General features: G+C 40.6%; 1 protein-coding gene across 1 annotated transcript; it reads left to right on the top strand.

The window, feature by feature from the left end:
• The first annotated feature begins 471 nt into the window (after nt 1–471).
• On the top strand, nt 472–25,760 carry LOC139465023 (angiopoietin-1 receptor-like). Its single transcript, XM_071246695.1, has 24 exons — nt 472–539; nt 1,703–1,771; nt 2,531–2,628; nt 3,245–3,340; nt 6,402–6,509; nt 6,784–7,038; nt 7,527–7,656; nt 8,448–8,640; nt 10,735–11,401; nt 11,828–11,993; nt 12,662–12,779; nt 13,681–13,881; nt 16,615–16,651; nt 17,441–17,593; nt 18,617–18,730; nt 18,832–18,888; nt 19,661–19,833; nt 21,019–21,214; nt 21,842–21,961; nt 22,329–22,483; nt 23,088–23,207; nt 23,751–23,865; nt 24,497–24,590; nt 25,562–25,760. Exons 1-24 carry the CDS (start codon nt 472–474, stop codon nt 25,695–25,697), a joined length of 3,639 nt encoding a protein of 1,212 aa, XP_071102796.1. The 3' UTR covers nt 25,698–25,760.
• Nucleotides 25,761–26,083: the final 323 nt, after the last annotated feature.

Below are 26,083 nucleotides of genomic sequence, written 5' to 3'. Positions count from 1 at the left end.
ACATTCTCATTTTGTCTTTCGCTGGTGGAATCCAAAAACTGAACAATTTAAAAGTATCCTTCTGCGGATGTACATGTTTAGCAAGATATGTAAGAAAACATAACACTTTAGCGACTGCTGAATAAGGTAACACTAACATTTGCCATTGCTGAAAAAGACAACACTTAGATTACACATTACTGAAAAAAGGGGACTAACATTTGCCATCACTTAGAAAAACAGCACCAACATTTGACATTAAAAAGAATTGTAGCACTAACGTTTGTCATTATTGAAATAGGTAGTACGGATTGACCTTTGTCATGACTGAAAAGGTAGCTTATCTTGCCGTCTTAAGCAAATAGTCGGGGGCACAACGTCTAAGTGTTATCAGACATGACCCTGACGTTCTGCAGATATCAACTGCTTTCTTACTTCCTTGTTCAGCACTATATAACACGGCCAACCTACCCATTCTCTTGGGTCACAAGGATGGATGCAAAATTATATGCAGTTTTGCTATTATCTGTTTTTGTTCCTTATTCTTTGCAATGGACCGGGTAAGTTCTTTGATTTTGTTTTATATGATTTTGCGCAAGTTTGTTCGAAGGATGAATATATATATATATATCATTGCACATTTATATAAATTTTCAAACTAGTACGGACATCGTAACCATTTGTTAAAAGTTAACAGTTATTGTACAAAACCTCTTTTCAATCATCATGTCAATCCTCTTTTCAATCTTTGCCAATCCTCTGTCCAATCTTTATGTCAATCCTCTTTTCAATCTTTATGTCAATCCCTATTCAATCTTTATGTCAATCCTCTTTTCAATCTTTATGTCAATCCTCTATTTAATCTTTGTCAATCCTCTGTTCAATCTTTATGTCAATCCTCTTTTCAATCTTTATGTCAATCCTCTATTCAATCTTTAGGTCAAACCTCTATTCAATCTTTATGTCAAACCTCTATTCAATCTTTGTCCTTCTAATGAAGCATGACTTTCTATCACACTCTGTTTGAAATGTTAATTAATAACGAGTCGTCATTCCATTCATCAAGCACAAGATAGGTTTCATAATCAGTGTTATACAGTATATGAGCATAAGTTGTAATGCAGTTGCTTAAAAGCAGCTTCATATCGCAGGCAGGTGGTCGCGTTGCAACCTACCTGGACTGAATGTTTGAACAGCTTATTATCAATTCATTTTCCATTGTTTTCCCCACATTTTAACTTATCTAACTTTAACTTGATACATTTCTATAAGATATCTATTACTTTCGGGTGATGTATGATATACATAACGCTGATAAATTTAAAAACAAAATTGGTGATGTATGCTGTATTTATTGTCTCCGTTATTGCATATATTTGTTTGTCATGTAGCCTTATTTAGTTTGTACATCCACCGAGTATCTTCCTTAACGAGCATCCATCTGTTAGGTATTATAATTACTCTTTAACAAATGTTAGTGTAATCATATCAAAGTATATATCGATATGTGCTTTTAATATGTTTAGATTGAACAGGTAATTACTTTGGCTGCAGATGGACCTGTATACGTTCTTAACATTGTTATTTTGTTAATTGAATATAAGTTTATTTATATTCAAACTAGGGGGAGTGACATACGTTTCCCTTTGAATTTAGACACAAAATTTAAGAAATTTGATACAGCGGTATCTTTTGATTCTAAGCAATAATTCGTTACTTTCAGACACGTGTGTCCACACCAGGCGGTGTACTACGTGAGCACAACAATCTGCACGTACCATTGTTGGTGGCAGTAAGTCGTTTCCTAAACTTTACTTAACATCATTAAATATTGACAGCCACACGTTGCATAACATACATTTTGCATGGCTATTAGAACAGTAATACCATATGTTTTTTTTCTATTTAATGCCGGACTTACCAAGGCCCAGTCACGTGACGTCAGTCTGGATTAGATAATCCGGTGACTGACAAAATGTGCACTGACAAATGCAATTGGGATACGATGACTTGCAAACAACCAAGTCACTGAGCCTGACCACCTGTTCTTTCAGTCACGACAAGCAAGGGTTCCTGGGGACCTCTATTCTTACTAGGAATCCCCGCGGGTCCTATGATGAAACAATACACCTGATCTACAATGTATCCCTGGCATGGATTTTTGGAAGAAAACCTCTGACGTAGGGCAGGTAACCTCCAGTGCTCGTCAGATGACCCCACTTGGAAATCCGGGTTACTATTGGTCACCCACAACTTGTATTATGCATGTACTGAATGGATCGGGTGGTCAAGAACGGTGACTTGGTTGATGACGTGTCATCCTTCCCCGAACACGTGGCTCAAACGTGGCTCATAATATCAATCAAAGGATTGTCTGGTGCAGAAGGGATTATTTCCGCGCCACCATTTTAAAGAGGGATATTGGTGAGGTTCCTGTTGAAATATGAGGTCTTGAACGGATAAACAGTGGATGTTCTCGTACGTTGCTTGTAAGAGAAGATACAAAGTAGTTTTATACAAATTTATACCAATCTGGTCTTATTTGTTACAGTTGCTGTGATCATGAAGTTATCCAAACACCAATTACAACCACGGCGCATAAGTGTTGTCCTGGTTGGAGTCACAACGGCGATCAGGACTGTAATATTGGTGAGGTTCCGTAACTGTGATTGATACTGTTCACATCTACTCTACAGTGAATCCACAAGTTCATACGTGACTATCGTCAGCCAATAGTCCCATCATTTATGTAGGCGATTATATAGCCACTACAAACCGATCTTTAACAAAATCCTTGTTATTCCCTACAACTCTATTTGTGTTCCCGGGGAAGGTGGAGTAAGGTATTAAGGCATACATATATTAAGATATATGTGTATTTATGTTTTGTTCATGGTTTATATTAATTAATATAATCGCAATCAGCTAAATTATCGATACTTTGTTTGGTTAAGTTTTATAACGCCGGACTCAGCAAAATTCCAGCTCTGTCACAGTGGCCTGTAAGTGATAGCATTGAAGAGACAAACCGGTCACTGACATTGTGGTTTGTTGATTCTATATCAATCACTGGACTGTCTGGTCCAGATTCGATTATTTACAGGCGGCGAGTGTGGCGTTGAACAACAAATTCACAAACATAACACAAAATGTTTGACTTTTTCGATGTCGATTTACTTGCATTTACAAATCTGGACATGTACTATTCCGTCCTTGCCAGTCATCAATTCATCTCATGTGTTGATACATTTTACATGTTTTACAGCTCAATGCTACCCCCCGTGTGCTAATGGCGGTACCTGCACCTCCCCCGGCAGGTGTACCTGTAGGGCGGGATATACTGGCGACACATGTACTGGAGGTAGGTTCCATGTGTAAAGTTGGAAGATCGATATAAGAGATCACAACACATTTTGTTACAGTCGGTTGGTGTAGGGTTTGTGTCATAAGATGTGAAGTAATGGATAGTTCATCCTGTCTGCATGGACTCTCGACCTTCACCAGGAACTAATTTTAGTAATCTTTTCCCACCACCAATACCAGATTCTGTTATCTGCGCATGCCAATCAGAATATTTTGTTATCATTTACGAGGCATTCTGGCCTCATTTACGACATATTCTGTTATATTTTCCGCGTAATTTTGTTGACATTAACGGGATATTTTGTTACTAGTTACAGAATATTTTGCTATCATTTACAGGGGGTACATTCTGTCATCATTTATGGGAATATTCAGTTGCCAGAGTACGATGTTAAAGAACAAAAATAAACCAACCCTAAAACAATAAAAAAAATATCTGTGAAAACAATGCAAGGGCCAAATCTTTCGAGACGAAAATCACATATAGCATTATCTAGCATATATCGGATCTGGACAGAAAGATCTCCGGATTTGTAGACCATTTGGACATGATTTAATAGAGACTAGTTTCATTAATTATCATACAATGCCTTGATCAGGCATCTGAAACGAATTACGTCGCTGGGTCAAAGAAAGGGGACATGCAAATTGACTGTTGAGATACACTATTGGTGGTATAATCCTGAATTGATAATACAAAGTAGACTTCGACCCCTGCCCCTGTGCAAGAGCGTGGGTCTACTTATGAGTAATATTTATATATGTCAGAAATAGCGATATGTCAGGCTTATTAGAAATCTAGTCATGTGACATTCCTCTGCATTCAACGAACCCTATATTTTCTTTAGAGACTATTGACTCAATGTGAAACTCGTTTAAAGGACTACACCTCCGTTGTTTAGTTGCCAGAGCTCCGGCCTGGAGAGCGGAAGCTCGTAGGTTTGATCCCCGGCCGCGTCACACCAAAATACGTTAAAAAGATGGTGCTTGGTTTTATCTAGCCTCGCGGTCACCATTAACGAGATAAAACAAGGAGTGGTCGGCTCTGAGTCAGTATGTTGGTATCTCAGAGGGCTAGTACTATAAAACCGGCATAAGTCCAGTCTAACACGCGCACGCACGCACGCGCACGCACACACGCACGCATGCGCACGCACGCATGCGCACGCACGCATGCACACACACATTTACGGGAAGCATAGCTGTCAGTTTTCATGTATGGGACGTACTGTAATTCGGCGGGTCGCTGAAAAACTAGTAACTTTGCGTTTTCAAATATATGCTATCTATCAATTACCAGTACAAGTGTACACAATTATCAGTACAAGATATCTACAGATTTACCAGTACAAATTGTACAGAATTACCCGTAACGGAGTACACAATTACCTGTACCCTTTGTACACAGTTACCATTACCAGGTGCACACAATTACCGGTAACCGCATGCACAATTACCTGTACCAGGTGCACACAATATATTACCAGTACAAGATGTAGAAAATTACCCGTAACGGTGCACATAATTACAAGTACCAGGTGTACACAATTACCAGTACAATATTACATAATTACCCTTCAGTAACATACCCGTAATGACTGAACGCACCCCTTGTCCTAATAACGTGCCACTGAATATGACATAAAGAAAGGGTTCGTTTTGAACAAAGCACCTCCATACTCTTTGGTAACGACCCATTGTGATTCCGGGTAAACTTACAGGTCCCCAGCAACTTTTGCTTGTCGAAGGCGGGTCAAACGGACTGTGTTGTCAGGCTCGATTATTTACAGATTGACTTCATATAACTGAGTACTCTTTCGTGCAAATGTATGTTGATATCAACACGAAAGACCTGTGTATTTTAAGACCATGTGAACATTATTAAGTAGAGACTAATATTATTAATTATCATACAGTGCCTTCATCTTGATTCTGAAACGAATTTAGACCTCTTCAAGAATCACGAGGCTGGGGCTAAGGGAAGGGGCCATGTACATGATATTGACTGATGTGAAATACTTTTGGTGCTATGATCCTGACTGAATGGCCAAAAGTAGACATCGACCCCTGTCCCTGTGCAAGAACACTCGTCTTCTTATCAGACGTTTATGTATGTCAGATATAGAGGTATGTCACTCTGATCTTAAAACTGGTCCCGTTACATTCCTCTGCATTCAACTGACCCTAAATTTACTTTGGTTATTTTTAAAGACTCATTGTGTAACTCGTTTAAAAGAGACGTCCCGTGATCTAGTGTATAGAGCGTCTGCCTGGAGAGTGTAAGGCCGGTGGTTTGATCCTCGGCCTGGTCATACAAACATTATTTAAATGATTGTACTTGCCGTTACCCTGCCTGGCACTCGGCATTAAGGGAATAAACAAAAACTGACCGGTTACTATTCAGTATACTGTGTCTGAGTTAAACATGGTATCTCAGTGGGATGCACTATAAAACCGGCATTAGTCCGAACTATTGCAAGCGGCCATACACAGACAAGCACATACACACGTATCCGCACGCAAACACATGCCCGTCGCTATAGAAGTACAATAATCTTTCACGTTAAACCCCATTTTAGCTGATTACCTCACAGTTTACAGGAACCCTCATCTACTACGTAAATCTATCATATTGATGAGAATGCGATTGGCAGACCAAAACTGAAGACAACACATATCTTAAGATAACATCTTGTTGTTAGTTGGCTTTATCAACCCTCTTGAACAATATTTTTGTTACACCACATCTTCCAAAAGATTGACATGTTTCTATATGTTATTAGATATATATGTAAGTGGAATTTAGTAATAGTATTGGTTAAATTGATTTTCTATTTCCTTCTTTAATTGTCTCGTAAGTTCGGCACATAAATAAGTGAGTCTAGACAAGGAAAGGCATTAACTCAATTATCAACAACGTCAAATGCCGTTGGAGTAGTGTGACATACAAATAACCATGTTGTCGAGCCTGACCGGCCGACAAGCATATTGTAACTTCACAGCTATTCAAGCCTAAGATCCAACAGAGGTTACCTTGTAATGTTGTGTATTTATTTCAGAGGACTGTAACCACGAACGTCCATGTTTTCCGGGGCAATGCACAGGTAACGGCGCCACCGTTGTCTGCAACTGCATGGACGACTTCAGTGGATCATTTTGCAATGAGTGTAAGTGAAGATGAGTCATAAGGATTGTGTGTACATAATATCGATGAATTTCTCGATAAGTCTTCACCATAAACATTTCCAAAAGAATTATCTGGTATTCATGACCAGTGACAAATGATACTGAATTTCATGTTGACTATGTTTCCTCTTAGGATCGGGTGTGTACTTCTCGAAATGCTTTTGTTTATTCCATTGAGGCATGTTGACACAATGCATGAGTTACCACTATTTGATCACACTGATGTGTAATTTCAATTTGTATGTTTCTATGTAGTGAAAACTGTACAGGCACCTAAGGTGACACAGCTGCAGGCCAGCTTTTCCTACCACAAGGGACAGGAGGAAATCTATGGCGTCATAGCAGACAGTTCAGGGAAGCCAGAACACGCCACCATCTGGACAAACCTGGACAAGCTGAATAACCTTACTGTGACTGCAAGTGCGATGTCCGAATGTAGAGATCTTCCAGCACCCCCTTCTTACATCAGGGGATCACGTCTTGGAATTTCCAGAGCCTATGTTACATTAAGTGAGCAATCACATGGATGTCCACTTCCATGAAACTTCAAGTCGCACTTCTTGTATAAAAACACCAGTGCTATGCACAAAGTAAAGATCTTTAGTTCAGTTGGAGATTTGCTGACTATCAGATCTATGTTATATGATATAACGTTGTAAACTCGTGTCCCTAATAACTCCATCCAAAGACTACACTTACTTGCTGAAAGTGTAGGAATGAAAAACTATGGATAATTATGGTATCAGATGAAAAGGAATACTCTTCGTTAATTATTTAACTACAATTTAACTCCGTAAGTTTGCGTTGGCGTTCTATGTCCCACTCCGTCAAAAATGGAACAAATCTTCAACTACACTAAATGTCTAAAATGTCTAAAGTGTTTGTAATAGGAAATATGTAGTAAATTAAAGGTTAGTGTTAATATTCCTTTGTTTGCATGTTGCATGGACAGTGTTACTCTCAATTTAAGATGTTGTTTTATGTTCTGCCCTACCTAGGTGGACCCGTGGTAACATCCTCCTCCTCCGAACACCAGTGTGATCAAACCCTGGATCACCAGCACCCTAAAGATATAATTACATGCTCTGTCAAAACAGAGTACACCAACCGTTTAAATGATGGTGATAAGTAAGTTAAAGTATGATAACACATCTGATTGTTTGAGTACTGTATTATACACGCTATTGTGTTTATATTACAAATCAAAAGAATATTATTTGCGGATATGGTCGAAAGTTTTCGACTATCATTTTATGAATACATTTTGAATCAACATACTTTTAAAATTGTCCAAACAAAGTGTTCCAAAACGACTGATATAGCCTGTTAGGTTTCCGTTTTGAAAATTGATATTTTCAAAGTGACATTAGTACAGTACTGTATTCACACATCATGAAAACCATGTATATAGACTTTACGGCTCCACTGTGGACTTGATCTTATTGTTATAAATAGAAGAACATAACTTTTAATGATTTAGACTATTCTGGGTTTAGGCAATACCAGGGTTAGAAGGATCCCACATGTGTTCAAAGATTTTCTTCTCCAAAACATCTTAATAATTATGGTATTTTTAAAATTTCAAATTTACTTTCTACCGAGTGATTTTGTGATGTTTCAGTGCAGTGGTTTATCTACTCAAATCTCTATCACGTACTTATTGCAGATCTCCCCAAACCCTCACTCACTCATACAGTAAAAACCCGCGAATCCAGAAACACAGCTGTCCAGGCGATTACTGTTAGAAATGTCTACATGCAGTCAGAGTGCCATTACTCCGTAAAATGTTCAATTAATTACGAAATATGAACATCCCTCACAGGGCAACTTAACTCAGAATGCTACCACCCTGATTAATAGAGTTCCACAGCACCTACATGTCCTACTGCACAATCTGAACGCATAACGTTACTATCTAGGTTGACGATTACATTCCGGGTGTCCAGTGGTGGCTACCGGAAATTGTACGACACCGGAAGTGGACGCGTGACAGCTACTGAGAATTACATAGGGAAAGATACAGTCAGTTCTGTGGCCTTTAACATTGACTTGGTGGAGCCTATTAACAGCCACCTCGACGCGGCTTTTCGAATTAATCCCGAATTTACAAAGGTAAAATAATTACTAGTAGATATCTGATCTGTAATTCTAAATAACACTGACTACTTAGTTATGTCATTTTGGAAACACAGATGGAATGTTTTCTTGGATGTCAATGTCTACTTTGTTCTCCTTAGTACTAAAAGCAACATAGTGAAACTGTTTGGTCGTTGAAATGATATGCTATATGTGTGCAGCTCAAACGATGCCAGCTGGCACATAAGACAGTTCTACCAGGTTTTAGACTATCTTCCTTTGTGGACTAGAAACTGTTTAGTAATTGTCGTCTCTCGCACATTTCCTGCTGTCGAGAATCTTATATACTCTTCAAAAAAGAAACTTGACACTGACTTTCAAAATGTGATATAATGCGATTGTTTCAAAATAGGACACAGAAACCATAATTGAAACACTGTTTGAAGATCAATGTACACAATGGTCTAAATATTAATCGTGTCACCTAGACAGACACACGTACACGATACAGTTAATGTCACAGGGGTACAGAAAATGTCAGTATCGGTTGTGCCCCCTACGTGTATCAATCACCGCTTGACACAGACGACCCATAGATACAATCAAGTTGTCAATAACACGTTGTTGGATGTGCTGCCATTCATGCTGAAGTGCATCAGGAAGCGTCGGAAGTGTTTGGGGCGGTGAATTCCTTCTGCGAACGCGTCGATCCAACTCGTCCAGCAGATGCTCAATCGGGGACAAATCTGGTGACCGGGCTGGCCAAGGTAATGTCTGGGTGTTGTTGTGGTGTAAGAAGTCCAGACAAACACGTGCAATATGCGGTCGAGCGTTGTCCTGCTGGAACTGTCCGCCATGAACGTTGACGTGAGGAAGAACGTAAGGCTGTAGGATCAAGTCTCTGTAACGCACACCTGTCAATGCACCTGCCACATGCACGAGAGGCGTCCTACTACCGTGATGAATTCTGGCCCATACCATGACACTCCCGCCGCCAAATGGGACAACCTGCTGTACACATTTGGGGGCGTAACGTTCACCCCGACGTCTGTAAACACGTGGGCGCCCATCAGCACGTGTGAGTAGGAAACGGGACTAGTCAGTAAACAGTACATTTCTCCATCTTGCACGTGCCCATCTAACGCTCTGTTGGTACCAAAGCAGACGGTCCGCCAGATGGCGTGGGGTCAATCCATGACGTCGAACAGGTCTTCGTGCAAAAAGTCCAGCCTCCCTCAGCCTGTTGCGTACCGTTTGATCTGATATTTTGCGTACCCCAGGGATCTGTGTGGTTGTAGACGTGGCTGTGGTAGTGCGGTCTCGGAGGTGTCCCAGTCGGATGTATCGATCTGTACTTGGGTTGTCACCCTTGGTCTTCCTGACCTTGGTCTGTCGTCAACTCTGTTGGTGTTGTTGTATCGGGTCCACAGTGCGGAGATTGTCTGTCTGGATACGCCAAAGTGCCTGGCCACTTCTTGTTGAGTTACTCCAGCTTGTAATCTCCCAATGGCGTTGTTCCGTTGAGCTGCATTCAGTCTTGGCATTCTGTCACCGCCTCTACTGCCGTTATGAGGACTGTATGAACAGTCATTGATGTGGATTTTTATACCCATTCAGCAGGGGGTCTGCATGCCTAAGTGCAGGATCCTTTGCTGCACGTTTTTTACAGGCGGTTGCGTTTGGATGAAGCTTAGAATTGATCCCTAAACGCTACGTTTATGTGCTTTGCATGTGTTTTCGCGAATTATAGACACATCATCTTTCCGTTTGACTTATTTGGTTCTCATTTAATGTAATTAATTTAGATATTTGGCAAAAAGTGGTTTTACATCTATGTCAAGTTTCTTTTTTTGAAGAGTATATTATGTCAGTAAAGAAAACAACTTTCATCATAGGTTAAATTAGAATGGACGTAACGTTTGGCTTTCATTTTTCCTTCTTTAATACAAACAACTGAAACATATTTTCATTACGATTCCTGACACGACTGAGTTGTATACGAGTCATACGAGAAAAGAGAAAAAAAGAGATTACAACATCCATCATCTTGATCATCGTCTTCTATCATGTGAAGCAAATGCCCCTAGAATCTGATGGAAACGACTTACGTGTTATTCTTTGTTATCACAGGTTGACATCACTTTGAATTGGCGAGGCTGGACTGATGCTAACTCTGGAATGAACAAATACAAATGGGAAGTCTTCAAACTCCAACCTAGTTCTGGAGGAGCGCTGTCGGAGCTGACAGGACCTGTAAACCATGGAGAAGTGAAACACACCTCTCCTATATCCTTCCCTGTTCCCTTTCTTCCAGAAAAACCAGGGATGTATTCCTTCATCCTTGAAGCTGTTGACAAGGCCAATAACTCTGTATACATGAGACGGTTTGCCCTGTGTGACAAAGAGTCATCTGTTACTACTGACCCAAAGTACGCCATGTACATATCAACTGCTGTACAAGACCAGGGCTTCCAGTGGATGACTGATGCCTCCAAGCCACTTGTCATCATCTGGCAAAACCATTTTCGCAACTATGTTCACGAAAATGGTAAATATCTCAACAGAATCCTGCCCCTCAAAAAACAGATTGTGCAAGACCCGCCAATCTACAAGCAAGTGATCCAAGGGAATGATGATAACTATGGTAGAAGAACCACAGCGGCCATCCCCAATTTGAGAGGTGTCGTGAGGTTTGAGTGGACCCATGCTATCAACAAGACAGGAGGTAGAACACAACAGACGCCTCCCAACTGGGATGATATATCCGGATTGAACACTACTTTACACTTACCTTCAGGTAAAATATCAAGCCTCTGTAGTATAATAACAAATATGTTATGTAGCATCACAATTTCGAGTAAATGTCTTGACATAACTTGATCCATTGCCAGAACATAATTCCACATGTAAACGGAAATCTACTGACAATTTTTTAAAATTTAATTTATTTTCATATTTGGCATCCTGTAAATTCAAAAGAAACCTTTATGAAAATGAAATAAACCATACCGATTTAATAGCTCCGAAGACATCAAAACTGACTAGAGGAATAATGTGCTTACTGTTTTCAGGAAGAATTGTTTTTTCTTAAAACTAGTGAATAGAATTGTCACAGTATAATATTCGTTGTTAATGTTGGACTGACATAATCAGCTTCAGAACATTCAAGCTCCAAAACTAAATAAGTATAAAGTATATCTCAAGTTTAATCGTTGGGTTTCAGAAAACGTTACCAGCGGGAGCACTGTTACGATTTGGGTGAGAGCCAGGGACATTCTGGACAACAAGAAAGTGGACTCGACAAGTGTCACCTATGACTTCACGGAGCCACAGTTCAGTAAGCTGACATTCCTTCGAAACGAGATATCAAACATCCCCTTCAGTTCAGGGTAAGCATAATGATGAGACAATGTTTACATGCACTATTTATTTACCCTTAGACTTATTGCACTAATGCAGCTACCAAACATGTCTTATTAACTGCAAATGCGTATCTGTTAAGGGAACACTTGCCATATTTGTACCATACTTGTTAGTGAGTGAGTGAGTATGGTCTTACGCCGCTTTTCACAATATTCCACCTATATAATGGCGGAGGACACCATGAATGGACTTCACACATTGTAGCCATGTGGGGAATCGAAACCGGAACTTCGGCATGACAAGCGTACGCTTTAACTATCAGGCTACACTACCGCCTCACCCGGCTTGAGAATATTTCATGAACAATAATTGTTCGTGCTTGTAAATATGTAGTAACAGCAATTTTTATGATTTTAGACTTGGTCATATTTAGAAGAGTTATTTATGCTGATAAAGACAATATATACAAACATTTACATGTACATTGTTGTGAGTAAAGGTATGCATTTCAAAGTATTTCATGTTTTACGTGCAATCGGATTCGTTGAATATTTGACTCATATGGAAAAAAAAAGTTTAATACCGTCCGTGCTGTTGCAAATGAACGTGGCGGTTTGTTCGATAGATAAACGGTTTCTTCATTCTGAGAGTTATTGTGGTAGATTTATGTTATGTTATGTATCATTTTTTTCAGATTAGAGTTGACGGTACAGGACCTTGAGAGCGGCATTGAACACGCCGAGGTCAAGGTCACGCAGATGGATGACGGTCACGTAATGACAAACAAGACCTTGACCGTGCAATCAGTTTCTGTACGTACTTATATTTTTTATCAACACTGGAAATATGCATACACCCTACAGTCAGTACAGCCGTGATATAATCACTGGATATTGCTGAACATCTAATTGCTAAAAGTGGCGACGTTCACTCAGGACCATGTTCTTATTGATGGTCAGTTCCAGTATACATGTAAGAAACTGACATTCCGTGATATTTTCGTTGACTGTACCATTGCTAGTAAAATCGGTTTGATTTGAAAAACATATCCTGGAATAATGAACAAGTATATACATGTACATGTTTACAACGTTAATCGGCTGGAAGTTTGGTGTGCGGAATATTGTACATCTGGACCGGACTCGGTTTCATAGTACATCATAACAAAAGTAGGCATCAATATCTTAAAGTGGATGTTTTGGGCATTTTGGTAGACTGGTGATAAAAGTGATCTATTCTCAAATTCTATTCTGTGAAATGTCTGATACCCATTTTGTATGTGATATTGAGTTGTGCTGGAAGCGTCGTGAAACCTTTCTCAATCACCGTAAAGACATTAGGAACTTTAGTATCAATGAAGACATGCAGTACATGATAGACTATGGATACAAGCTCAGCTACAATCCCCGTTACAGCATTAGTATATGTACCGAACCATCTCTATGGAAGTAACAAATCAACCATGTCTCAACCATGTGTACAATTTGCAGAATGGACACATCTTACGTAAACACTTTAGGTTATGTGATGCGGGAAATGTACATAAACTTAATCGGCTAAATTATCTCCTTTACGCCCTTGATAATATCAGTTTGTGTAAAAACTGTCCTTCTGTTATTCTTATATTATCATCACTCTTTTCTACTTAACCGGATTGGTTCCACTGTTTATTATGAATCTCTGTGGTATTCATGAACTAATTTGATGTTTCAGATGTATGCATGTTTAAACAAACCATCTAGCTGCTACTGTCCAAAAGCCCTGAACGTGTGTTACAAACGAGTGTACAAACTGTATATCAGCAACTGCTGGCTGATGGTGGCCAAGGAGGATCTCGAGTCAGCTCAGGTTAAGCTGGAGGTGGCTGTAGTCAACAGGGCGGGGCTGAAGACATCCACCCCCAGAGCGCACGTGGTGAGTAACTGTTAAAAGCATATGTGAAATTTCGAGTAGCGATAGATGTAATTAATCAGCTCCATGTAAATGTAAATTTTTAAGGTTTTGACTGAATTTGACCGCCGCCGCCTGACTTTTCTGAACCATGCGGCGCTTTAACATCTCAGAGATATCATATCATGTATAGCACCTTTACAGCATTGTCGGGGCGGTCGGGTAGCCTAGTGGTTAAAGCGTTCGCTCGTCACGCCGAAGACCCGGGTTCGATTCCCGACATGGGTACAATGTGTGAAGCCCATTTCTGGTGTCCCCCGCCGTGATACTGCTGGAATATTGCTAAAAGCGGCGTAAAACCATACTCACTCACTACAGCATTGTCCATTCATGTCAAGGGTCCAAGTGAATCGAGTTCCATGCATGCATATTATTTGCATACTTATGTGTGACAAGTGTATGCCAGTCTTATTATATCAGAGGTAGGTTTAGTTTACCAATTTTAACTTTGTGGCATACACCGTTTCGTGTTTGAAACCATGCGATACCTTGGCAACTTGGCATATTGACATGTTATCCTCAAGATAAGTGACTTGAAAAAATTGCTTTGCCAGAAGTGAAGGTTTTAAAAGGGAGGTGCATGGAACGTTCTTATTAATGTGGCTAGAGACATGGGACTGCACAGTGCAAATATAATTGAGCCATACGTGTCAAGTGAGTATTAATGTGGCTAGAGACATGGGACTGCATAGTGCAAATATAATTGAGCCATACGTGTCAAGTGAGTATTAATGTGTCTAGAGACATGGGACTGCATAGTGCAAATATAAATGAGCCATACGTGTCACGTGAATATTAATTTGGCTAGAAACATGGGACTGCATAGTGCAAATATAATTGAGCCATTCGTGTCAAGTGAATATCAATGTAGCCAGAGACATGGGACTTTCTGATTCAAAGATATCTTGCATAAGCCGGTGTTTTATCAAACCGGAAGTAATGGTGTTAAAACCGGAAGTAAAAAACATATTAAGGGAGCTGGAGGCATTATGTGTCAAAGTTGTGCAGCACTGGGTATGTGTCCTACCTAACCAGAAGTGATGCAACCATGCACGTGTGTGTGTGTGTGAGCGCGCGCGTGTGTGTAGGTGCTTGTACTGTCGATCTATTAGTGTTATCCCACTGAGATACCATGCTGCAGTTTAACATGAATACCCCACTGAGACACAGTATATTGACTCCGTGCCGACCAGTCCTTGTTTTGGTCCCTTAATGCTGATCATGAACGCCAGTTTTGCAACAACAAGTGCCATCTTTGAACGTTATTTGGTATGACGCGGCCGGGTATCAAAAACCAGACCTTCCGCTCTCCGGGCGGACGCTCTACCACTAGACCACGGAGGCAGTCAGAAACTATAGTGAGTCAGGGAGTATGGTTTTGCGCCGCTTTACGAGACATCAATTCCCCATGCTAGCAAAACAACAAAAAGTGTCAGTTTTCGGTATGAGGCAAGTAGGGTCAAACGGATGGGGTTGCACTGAGACCTCGGGGTGAAACCTAGACATAATCGCCTCATAACATTAATTTCACTACGCAATATATTCATATCTGCTCCTGGTATCAATAGAGAAATACAACAGGAAGGCGAATTTCAACATCTACCGTTAAAAAGCCTGTAAGCAAGCCGTCCCGTGAAGGGTGTGATCCTAACATTTTACCATTGGTGGCAAAGATTGGGGTGCGCTAGGCAACACCAGGGACGGGCTTTGTGACCCTTACACCATGTTTCAAGGTTTTACCTCCGATTCATAAATGACAGTAAACGTTTTGGCGACGTAGGTAGCGGCGAGCGATGTGTAAGGTTGACAATACCTTGACTATGATCGCTATGGGGGCGGTGTCATGGTGTGTAGTGGTATCACACATGATAGACAAACTTATTCAGTTATTGTGAAAGGACATTTGACTGGCCAGCGGTATGTTGACGAATATTTTCGTCCTTTCTTTGTACCTTTCGTCGGAATTATCGGTGGAAACTTTGAAGTGCAAGATGGCAATGCCAGACTACATAAAGCCTAGGTCATCACCGATGATCCCAACTAGAAATCATACGGCCATTGCACTGGCACGCTACGACCCTTTACATGGCCCCAACAGAGCATGTGTGACATGTTCTTGGGCGGAGAGGGGCTGTGGTTAAAGCGTTAGCTCGTCACGCCGAAGACCCGGGTTCGATTCCTGACATGGGTACAATGTGTGAAGCCCGTTTCTGGTGTCCCCCGCCGTGATATTGCTGGAATATTGCTAAAGCGGCATAAAACCATACTCGCTCACTCACTCACTCACTCACTCAATCACTCCCTCACTCACTCTTGGGCGGAGAGTGTGCGCCAGAGACCCAGCACCCGCCACCACCCACCCAGCTTGGGGTAGCTCTTTTGTCGGAATGGCGGACAATACCAAGGGCAATCGTACACATGTTATTCAACGGAATGCCAGCAAGGTGTCGTGCATGTATCGCCCAACATTGAGGACACAACAGATATTGATCTACAAGCCCCCATTTATCGATTGCTATTACACAATTAACTATTATTTTATCAATTACCTTTGTTTTTGTCTATGTCATTTAGTTGCAAATATATAATGATTTATAATGCAAGCTCATATCGGTTTAGTTTGCATTCTCAGCTCCTGTTGGAGTATCCACGAACATGGCGACGAAAGGTACTTTCAAGTCATATTTCTGTTCATAGGTGAAGGACCTCATGGATATTAATGGGACATCAGCATGTAAGTCAATCAATGTAGATGGGTTTTGATTTTAGTACTGATTCACAGAGAGTAATTTATTTGACGAATGATTGAAAATGAAGTTCTTGAAACCGTTCCAGTGACTGATAGCTAGGGTGTTTCATTTTACAATGGTTTTACAAATCGAGTTTTTTTACTAATGTTTTCAAATCGAGTTTTTTTTACTAATTAAGTAATGTCAGACCAATTACTCTGACATGATACCTCTCTGCGTGCAAAGCTGACCTCACCTCAACAGGAATATGAGTCTTCTGATCAGCCAATTAGTGTCAAGGTTTCTAAATTCGCGGACCGAGTGAACAAACAAGCATATCTGATTTTCTGCAATTCGAAACCGAAGTTTAAACACTCAAGTCCAAATGTAAATAATTCATGCCACGCGCGTATATCGTTATGGATATTTCATAACCCTGTCGTTTCTGAGCTCCATGTCACCTCCACCCAATTGCGAGGAATATTTGGTTCTGATGTTGGTTTTCCTTCTGTAAAACTCGAAATTCCGATTCAAGATGGTAAAGAAGTGAAGTCTGAGCCGAATAGTTTTAGAAAGCTGACATCCGATTTTCTCAACAACCTGGCCATCCTTCATCTTTTGTAAAAAAACATTTTACAGTCACTTCACATAATTCTTTACCAGTCGCGATGACGTCTTTCTTCGTGTTGGTGCAAGACCATGTCACATAACCCAGTAGTGTCACTCAGAACGACTGCGCTTTTGAATACATGAGAACAACACAATTTGTTCAACATTTGTTCATTGTTTATCAGATTTTGGACCAGTGAACGTGAATGTTGAAAAGTTGACTGACACGACGGCCAATGTGTCGTGGACACACGCCCCCAGCTGCCATGGCCGCACATTTATATCGGTCACATACCAGCTCGAATCAGGCAAGCCAGAGACGATCAAACTGTACAAAGGTAAGAACTCCTTTGGGGATCCGGCTCTGAAACTAAACTCTGTGTGTGTGCAGGGGGGGGGGGGAGGAAGGGGGCAGTCGTCTAAGGCGCTGCGATTCGCTGTGCAGAGATGCCAGAAACCTATGATTGTGGGTTCGACTTCCGGTTCGCCCCAATTATGTTTCTAGGTTTGTCAGCACCATACCCGTGCTCGTTGGTTTCACCGAAGTGGTAAACATCTGAGACCTGCATCCTCGGGCTTTCCTCCCACATTAAGCTGACACGCTGTGATATAACTGGAATACTGTTAGAATTCACTCACTCACTTAACTGTGGAAGGGATGTGTGAAGAAAGCTTATTTTAGAGGTTTCCACGAAGCATTTTTTGACATTTGAACACCAGCAAGTCTTTGACCAAAGCAGGTCATATTCAACTGAGATGTACATAAAACAGTGCAAAGATATCTTGGGTCACAAACTTCATATATTCACATAAAATCATTTGAAATTCTAAAAATCCGTCTCTTTCACTCATTTTGTCTATGTTTGTATATTTGACCATGTCAGACGTTCAAAACTTGCACGCGTAAGAACGAAAGAAAGCTAGTCACCAGTCATTTGAACGCGTCTTGTAATTGGCATATCAATATGTCAATTTAAAGTATTCCAACAATATCCGTATTCTACCTCCCCCTCCCTTTCATATTGCATTTCTATATAAAGTCCCCTTGTGATGATATATGATTGGATTTCTTCAGAACCACCAATTATGTCATCAATAATAAATCGCAATTTGATTAAAGGTTCATCTATGTTCTGACAATTTATACTTATAACATACGTCAGTAAATATTGCTTGAAGTCGCAGATAGAAGTATTGCAGCAAATTGCGAGTAACAATTACGTTGCCAGTTTTGAAACGTCATGTATCAACATGACATATCATGTAGGAATAGTACACGTGCAAATTGATGTTGCAATGTACAAATTATATATTGGCTTTCGTACAAATTAACTTTGACCTTAACTTTGAATTTTTCAAAGACGCTACATTCCAACTCCTCAAGGGCCTTGAACCTGGCAAAAAGTACAAGGTCATGGTCACAGCAGACTATGGGGACATCAAGAGTAAACCTAGAAATGCCTCTTTTACAATGGGTAAGTCGAATGTTGTTATATATTGCTTTTCAAATTACACAATTTTGGATATCATATTAATTATTCAAATTACTTCTTACTTTTACTAATTATCTTCACAGCTTTTTCAGGGGACACCTCAGGTTTAGGTGCTGGAGCCATAGCGGGTATCGTTGTAGGTAGGTGTAATGTTTTTCATTCATTAGAAGTCTAAGTCCCTAGTAATATCGAATATCAGTTCATCCGTTGTGTCGATATTAATATTGTGACGAGTAGAAAAAAGAAGTCTAAATGATATGTCGAGTCAAAAGATTTCGAGTTTACGAGGTTTACCTGCATCCTGTTAGTTGTCTTAAGAAACTGTTTATCATGTTATTTCTAAAACATCTACATCACGTGGTGATTCCGGATTAGAATGGGATGAATGAGTGAGTGAGCATGGTTTTCGCCGGTTTTAGCAGTATTCCAGCAATATCACGGCGGGGGACACCAGATATAGGCTTCACTCATTGTAATCATGTGGGGAATCGAACCCGGGTCTTCGGCGTGACGAGCGAACGCTTTAACCACTAGGCTACCCGACCGCCCCGGATTAGAATTGGGCCTCTGCAGCCTGTGGTAAGAGGCGAAAATAAATCCCTTTTACTGAAATTCCAAAGACACCTTCCTTCAAAGAGAGCTTGACGACTCTTGCAGAAATGTTTTTTGATCAGAATAAATACCAAGGCCTAAGTAAGCTTTCCCTTGTTGGTATGGTAGACATGTGGAGGACATTTCCAGCTATGACGCATCGGTGAATGCACCGTGGATATTGGAATATTGCTGACTTCGGCGTTCAACAAAACAATTATGATAGCACTATAAAACTATAATAGCATACTGTAATTATTGCTTCAAAATATCAACACCTCAAACATGTACGAACCTTGATCATTTTTCTTTTCTTACCAGTGGTGATAATAATCCTAGCTGTCCTTGTCATTGGCCTGTTTATGTGGAGGACGGGCAAGATGGTGGCGTTGATCAATCGACGTCAGAGCAGACACAGAGGACGTCAGAATCCCAACACTGAGAAAATCTACAATAACCTTCAGAGACCTCGGAAGGGCACAGTGTCCTATCATGTAGGTTTCTTCAGTCACAGGCATGGACGTTAGACAAACGAATGTTTCACAGGGAGAGTTTGTAAGGTTTAACGCTGTTTTGAAAGTATCTCGTTCTTACGTTATATCACGACGTTACTGCTAGGTGACTTGATGGGGTTTAACGTCGCGTCCAAGATTATTGCACTTACATAGCGACGTGTGTACGTGTGTGGCTGCTTGTACTAGTCCGGACTGATGCCGATTTATATAGCTCACTGAGATACCATGCCGCAGTTTAACATGAATACCCCACTCGGACACAGTATAGTGACTCCGAGCCGACCAGTCCTTGTTTTAGCCCCTTAATGCCGAGCGCCAGACAGGGTAAGAACAAGTACCATCTTTTAACGTTTTTTGGTATGACGCGGGGGGGGAGGGGGGGGTTCTCTCCGGGCGGACGCTCTACCACTAGACCACTCCGTGGTTTCACGTGACTGCTAAATACTGGAAAATACGGATATGCTTCTGACAAAATTAGAATACAAGTCAAGGCAATTCTGGGATTCGAACCTATGGTCAGGAGTAAAACGACTCTGCACAGCAAAGTGTGGCTCCTGAGAGGATTTGGTCAACTGTAATAGGGAATGTGATTGCAACATTTACAAGTATATAAACCATGAGATAAAAGAGCCAAACAGCGGCTGTTTGTCTGGCAGCCATAATCATAGATAATGTATCATTATACTCCGACGTGGGCCGTTGTTTATCATGTCAATCGCTGGTTTCTCTGGTCCAGACCAACACAAAGGCTAAACTCGCTTCGTAAAAGAAGGCTCTAGTCTTAGAACATGGATCCTCGATAGCGAGATGTAACATTCAAATAAGCAATATACCAGCTGAATACCCAAACGGGAACGAACTGCACGTATGCCACCTATATTCCATTCATTATGTGTACTATTTATTATGTGTACTATTTATTATGTGTACTTTAAAATGAATGTGTACTATTGGGTGTACTATTATGTGTACTATTTATTATGTGTACTATTATGTGTACATATTATGTGTACTATTATGTGTACATATTATGTGTACTATTATGTGTACTATTTATTGTGTGTACTATTATGTGTACTATTATGTGTGCTATTATTTAACATCGGCAAGTGAAATTTGTTTCTTACTCAATTTGTTGTAACTACATGTTTATTTTCTCTTCAGAACAAAACGTATGAGGTTGACGACGACATCTATGTGTACGGCAGCATGTCGTTCACGGCGGAGCAGCCTTGGTATATCCCCAAGGACAATCTGACGTTGATGGAGGAGATTAACACTGGCAGGTTCGCACGGATTTACAGGGCGTCTCACAAGACTGGCAAAACATCGAGCGAGATGGTCGCCAAAGTGTTGAAAGGTGACACATGCAAACACTGTCTGGGTGGTTGTTCAAATAAAGGATTTTGGTGGTTGTGTGGTTGGATTGTTGTTCTTTTTTCCCTATTTTGGGGTTTCCATGGGGTTGTCGAGAACAAGACACTCGAGGTTTCATTTAGCCCTCGGTACCCCAGTGGTGCAAGAAGCCACGATTTGCGTCTCTTAGTCGTGCCGGGATTCACTGACAATGGGTCCAAACTGTTCCAAATCTAATCCTTGTTTTTCAACTCCATTCGCCTGCCTTTCACCAAAACTGTAGATATTTGAGACCTGAGCGAAACGTAAATCATTTGCTTTTTTATCATCACTCTAATGCAAACGTCAATGTTTGCGGGCTGTTAATTTTCGATTTTCTGTTATAAGAAAAGGCACAGAGTAAAACAGAGAAGAGAAGCAACAATTGTACACCCACAAAGCATTGTTAAGTTACACTGATAACATCGATTGTTCGTGCAGCCAGTGAGCATGTCGGAAGCTGCCGTCGTGAAGGTCACTATCACCATAGCCTTAGAATCCGTACCACGACATAGCAGGACCATTTGAGACATGAAATAGGTTTGTGTCAAGCTCCTAGCAATGAATCATTACACACACATTTTTATCACAGAAACACCAGATGAAGAAAACAGTTTGCTGATGATGGCCAAAATCAACTTTGCTGCAACACAGGTCGGGGAACACCGCAACGTTCTGGGATTTCGGGGCGCTATTCTCAACAACGATGCTCGTAAGTGAAAACGTAAACGACTAACGCCTATCCATAAGTACCCACGGTAACGTGGAATATATACTGGTAAAACCAACTGAGGGATCAACAGCATACTACAACCTGATCGCCCTGATTGTTTCTAGGCGATAGTATACTTTTGGTGTAGATGGCAAAAAATGGGCGGAATAGGCCTATTAACTTCGTTTTCAAGATAGAAAAATTGGAAATGATGGCCTGAATGCTTCGTTTATTTATAACCGTCGACATTGGTTGGCAAATTAGAAAGTTAACGTGACGTGACATCCTTTCTGCGACCAATGCAGAGAGGTGTGTATCGGAGCGAAATATTTGATTGTAATTAGATGGTCGTTTTATTCTCTTCCAGTGGGACCTGTGATGGTGTTAGAGTACTGCGAGAACGGACAAATGGACAAATGGCTGAGAGACCACAGAGACAATGTCAACGTGGACACCTTGGAGAGGATTCAGAACTTTGGATTGGGTATTGCCAGAGGAATGGAATACCTAGCCAAGAAAGGGGTATGTCATATACGGCGCATGCTGATCTCCTGAAGAGCTTGCTAAATTTGCAATTTGTATCATGATCGTATGTTTCCATTTTCAACGTCCAAGGCCTGAATCCCTTCCACAAGCTGAGCCTTGATATAATCGAGAAGTTGCTCAGTCGTGTTGAAATCTGCACTAAAGCCCAAATGTGATGTGTCTGGTCACTCCTAGCGCCATGTTCACTCCTCCGAATGAGTCTGACCAATGTTAACAAGGGTAGCTGACTTTAAATTGTCAACCCGAAAGCGAAACGATAAGATGGCGCGTACCTCCTTCGCCATTCGCAGCTGCCCTTAACCTACAAGAAGGCCCTATCGATCAATGTAATCTGCGAAAACGTTTTAAATAAATACATGTGAAGATACTCAACTACGTGTAGAACAACAGGTTGACCTCTACTTTTTGCTAGGCCTGTTTGCGTAGAGACCGGCTCAAATTGAAAAATATGGCCACGTGAGGGTCCACAAAAGAGTCGCCATCCGTTTTATCGTCATGATCTCGAATCATGGCGAGTGTCGTTTATTAAGAGCTGCTGAGCCTTTTAAACAATTCATGTATAACAACAGCCATATTTTAGATTGCCCACCGTAAGCTGGCTGCTCGGAATTGCCTCTTGACCTTCACAAATGAGGTGAAGGTCAGTGGATTCGGACCTTGTCGCATGGAGGACGCCACTGAGGATGACAACTCCAAGGGGGTAATATTCAAGAACATTTAATTAACTTGTGTTTTCTCGTTGTTTTTAGTTTTATTTGTTTGTTTGTTTGTTTGTTGCTGTTTTTTTGTATTTTTTTCTGTTTTTGGTGGGGTGGGGGTGGGGGTGGGGGTGGGGGTGGGTGTTTGTTGTTGTGGGTGTTTTTAACTTACTTTTTAAATTTTTAATTCTTTTCTTTCGGTGTGTGTGTGTGTGTGTGTGGGGGGGGGGGGGGGGGGCTTTGCTTTTACACACTGTAAGAAATATTACAGAGCTTTATCACGACATCCTGGAAATAATATTGGCCAAACAAAGCAGTGGTTGATTGCAAAAACAACACCCCTCGCTGTCTGGGTTAGATATAAGCAGCCAAGTCAGAGAGCTTGACCACCCGATCCCCGTCTCTGCTATTCTGGCCTGAAATCTCCACAGATTAACAAGCTAGTTGTGTCAAAATCATATGTATTTCAATAAGAATGTGAAATATGGATGCCATACGTCTATAACAGGACACAACTTTAACTGTCTAAATTAAAACATTTTTAGGATCGAATCCCTGTAAAGTGGACGGCTCCAGAGTGTCTTCAGTCTCTGAAGGTAGCCAACGAGAAGAGTGACATCTGGTCCTTTGGCATCACTATGTGGGAGATCTTCAGCATGGGTAGGTCTCTAAATCTAAATGCCCTCTCGTCTTTTCAAAAGTTTTGTTTCTTGTAATGATTTGTTTGTTGGCACCGCAATATTTCGGCTGTATGAAGGCGGCCTGAAAAAAATTATATGCCAGTGGTTTATATTATGAGCAACGACCCCAATTCATTATGTCGCCTCTTGCTAGGGACCTATTCTATCATGGAAAGTGACGGATTTCAGTAGAATGGACAAACTGTTGCATTTGTACATATATACATGTTGAGTTTACTGAACGAACGTCAGTAACGTTCTTCATTTCCCGGTTTTGGTATTCAGTCAATAGCGTCATAAAATACAATAGGAGCGTCACCGTGAAAGCTTAACAACGAATTTTACCCGCTCTTTCTTAGCACGATCGTAACTCCCTTGATGTCACTTAAACTTACATAAAAGGATCGCATCGCTAGGTTTTCGCGGCGATGCTCATATCATACTGAGTTTTCGACGCTAAAACAAAATACATCACCAGGTCCTGATACTGTGTGATGTACATGTATATATATATACTCAGTAATCAGTATGTTGGTACCATATTATATTCTCTATGTACATATTGCATGATGCTCGAATGACTAAGACACGCCCATCTACATACTACACAGGCAAAGCGCCCTACTCAGACATCCGTAGCAGAGATCTCGCTGTCAAAATCAGGAATGGTTTCCGGCTCCAGAGACCGGAATTCGCCGAGGATATGTGAGTTGTTTTCTTCGGGTATCAGTCGGAGTTTAATGTTGCCATTACCCAATGTTCTTGTACAGTGACATTTAGTGTGGCTAGTTACAGTAGAAAGAGGCAATGACCAATTTTCAGACACAGAAAGTTTGATTCAAGTTAAAATACAGCTTTGGTTACATATAAATGCCCAAATTTGATTATGCTTATCATACCATAATGTTTTTAATTATACAATTGAAACATGTTACTTATCAACATGTGTAGATCTAGGCTTGAAATGGGTAAGGGACTGCTGAGTTCCTCGTACATTGTCCTGACTCTGGTCATTGATCTGGATCAGTAAAAGTATTGAAACGGACCAAAGAATCTGAGAATCTCATTTATAGACCCCTTAGATTTTGAATTAACTCTCGGACCATTCTTGTGCATAATTGGAAACAGAATGACGTTCGAAATTGAGTAATAAGTGAATAAGATGACGTTTAATGATTTTGCGGAAATTTGGCCTTTTTAAAATGCAACATGGCCGCCTGCGTTTCCTCCTGAAAAGGGACCAATGGCTTCTTAAGTTTTAAAGAACAGTGAAATGAATAATCATAACAAAGCAAACTTGAGAAGAAATTCCAGCCAAATGCCCATAACTATAGTGTATAGTGTAATTACACTGAGGCTTATTAAAATTATCATTCGGAACGATAATAACAGTTCGAACTCATTGAAAAAACGACGGGAAATTAGGGATTAACTGTTTCGAGTGAATCCATTTGGCACAGGAGTCGTACAGCATTCATTCATGTAGTATCTGTAGTATGATGAAATGTATATAATTGGTTTCCAGAATAATTTCTATTACAGTAAACTTTGCAATAAGATATGTCCATACCTAATGAGGAATACGCCCCTTTTGTTATAAAGTTAGATGCATTGTTCGTTAAAAAGGATAGCTTTGCAAATCTACATTTGCAGATACAGTGTATTTCATCTTGCAGCCATCACAACATGATGAAAACTTGTTGGGAGCAGAGTCCCGATAAGAGGCCTACTTTTGCGGATGTTTTGGGAAAGCTCGAGGCGTCGTTTGGCCTAAGGCCCACTTCCGGGGATGTGTATTACTACGCCCGGTAGCCAGTTGACGAGAAGGCGCAGAATTACCTCCCTTTTATTGCTTCAACATTTATCATTTTGTGTTTGAGTCTGCAGCTTAGTAACAAACTGATGTAATTCTTTTCTTGACACAAGAGTGTATTTTAGTTCTCTTGCTTATATGTACGATCCAATTTGTATTGCTGTACTGTTTACGAACATCTCCCAAGACACTGAACATTGAATCTTTGACTTGATTCCATTCCATCGAATTACTCTTTTACGTACGATTCGCTTTGCTAGTATATCAAATTGAAATTGTCGAATTGAAATGATCGAGGCTCTTAAAACATGTTTTAACCAGCTAACCCTTGTCGATTATTTTTTCGAGATTATATTGTACTTCGTGATACATGTTTTTTAAGCCT

Source organism: Haliotis cracherodii, unplaced genomic scaffold (assembly GCF_022045235.1).
Source record: "Haliotis cracherodii isolate W230 unplaced genomic scaffold, xgHalCrac1.p SCAF_17, whole genome shotgun sequence".
Lineage (NCBI taxonomy): Eukaryota > Metazoa > Mollusca > Gastropoda > Lepetellida > Haliotidae > Haliotis > Haliotis cracherodii.
The sequence above is the reverse complement of the archived record's forward strand: the minus strand, read 5'-3'. Positions and strand labels throughout refer to the sequence as shown.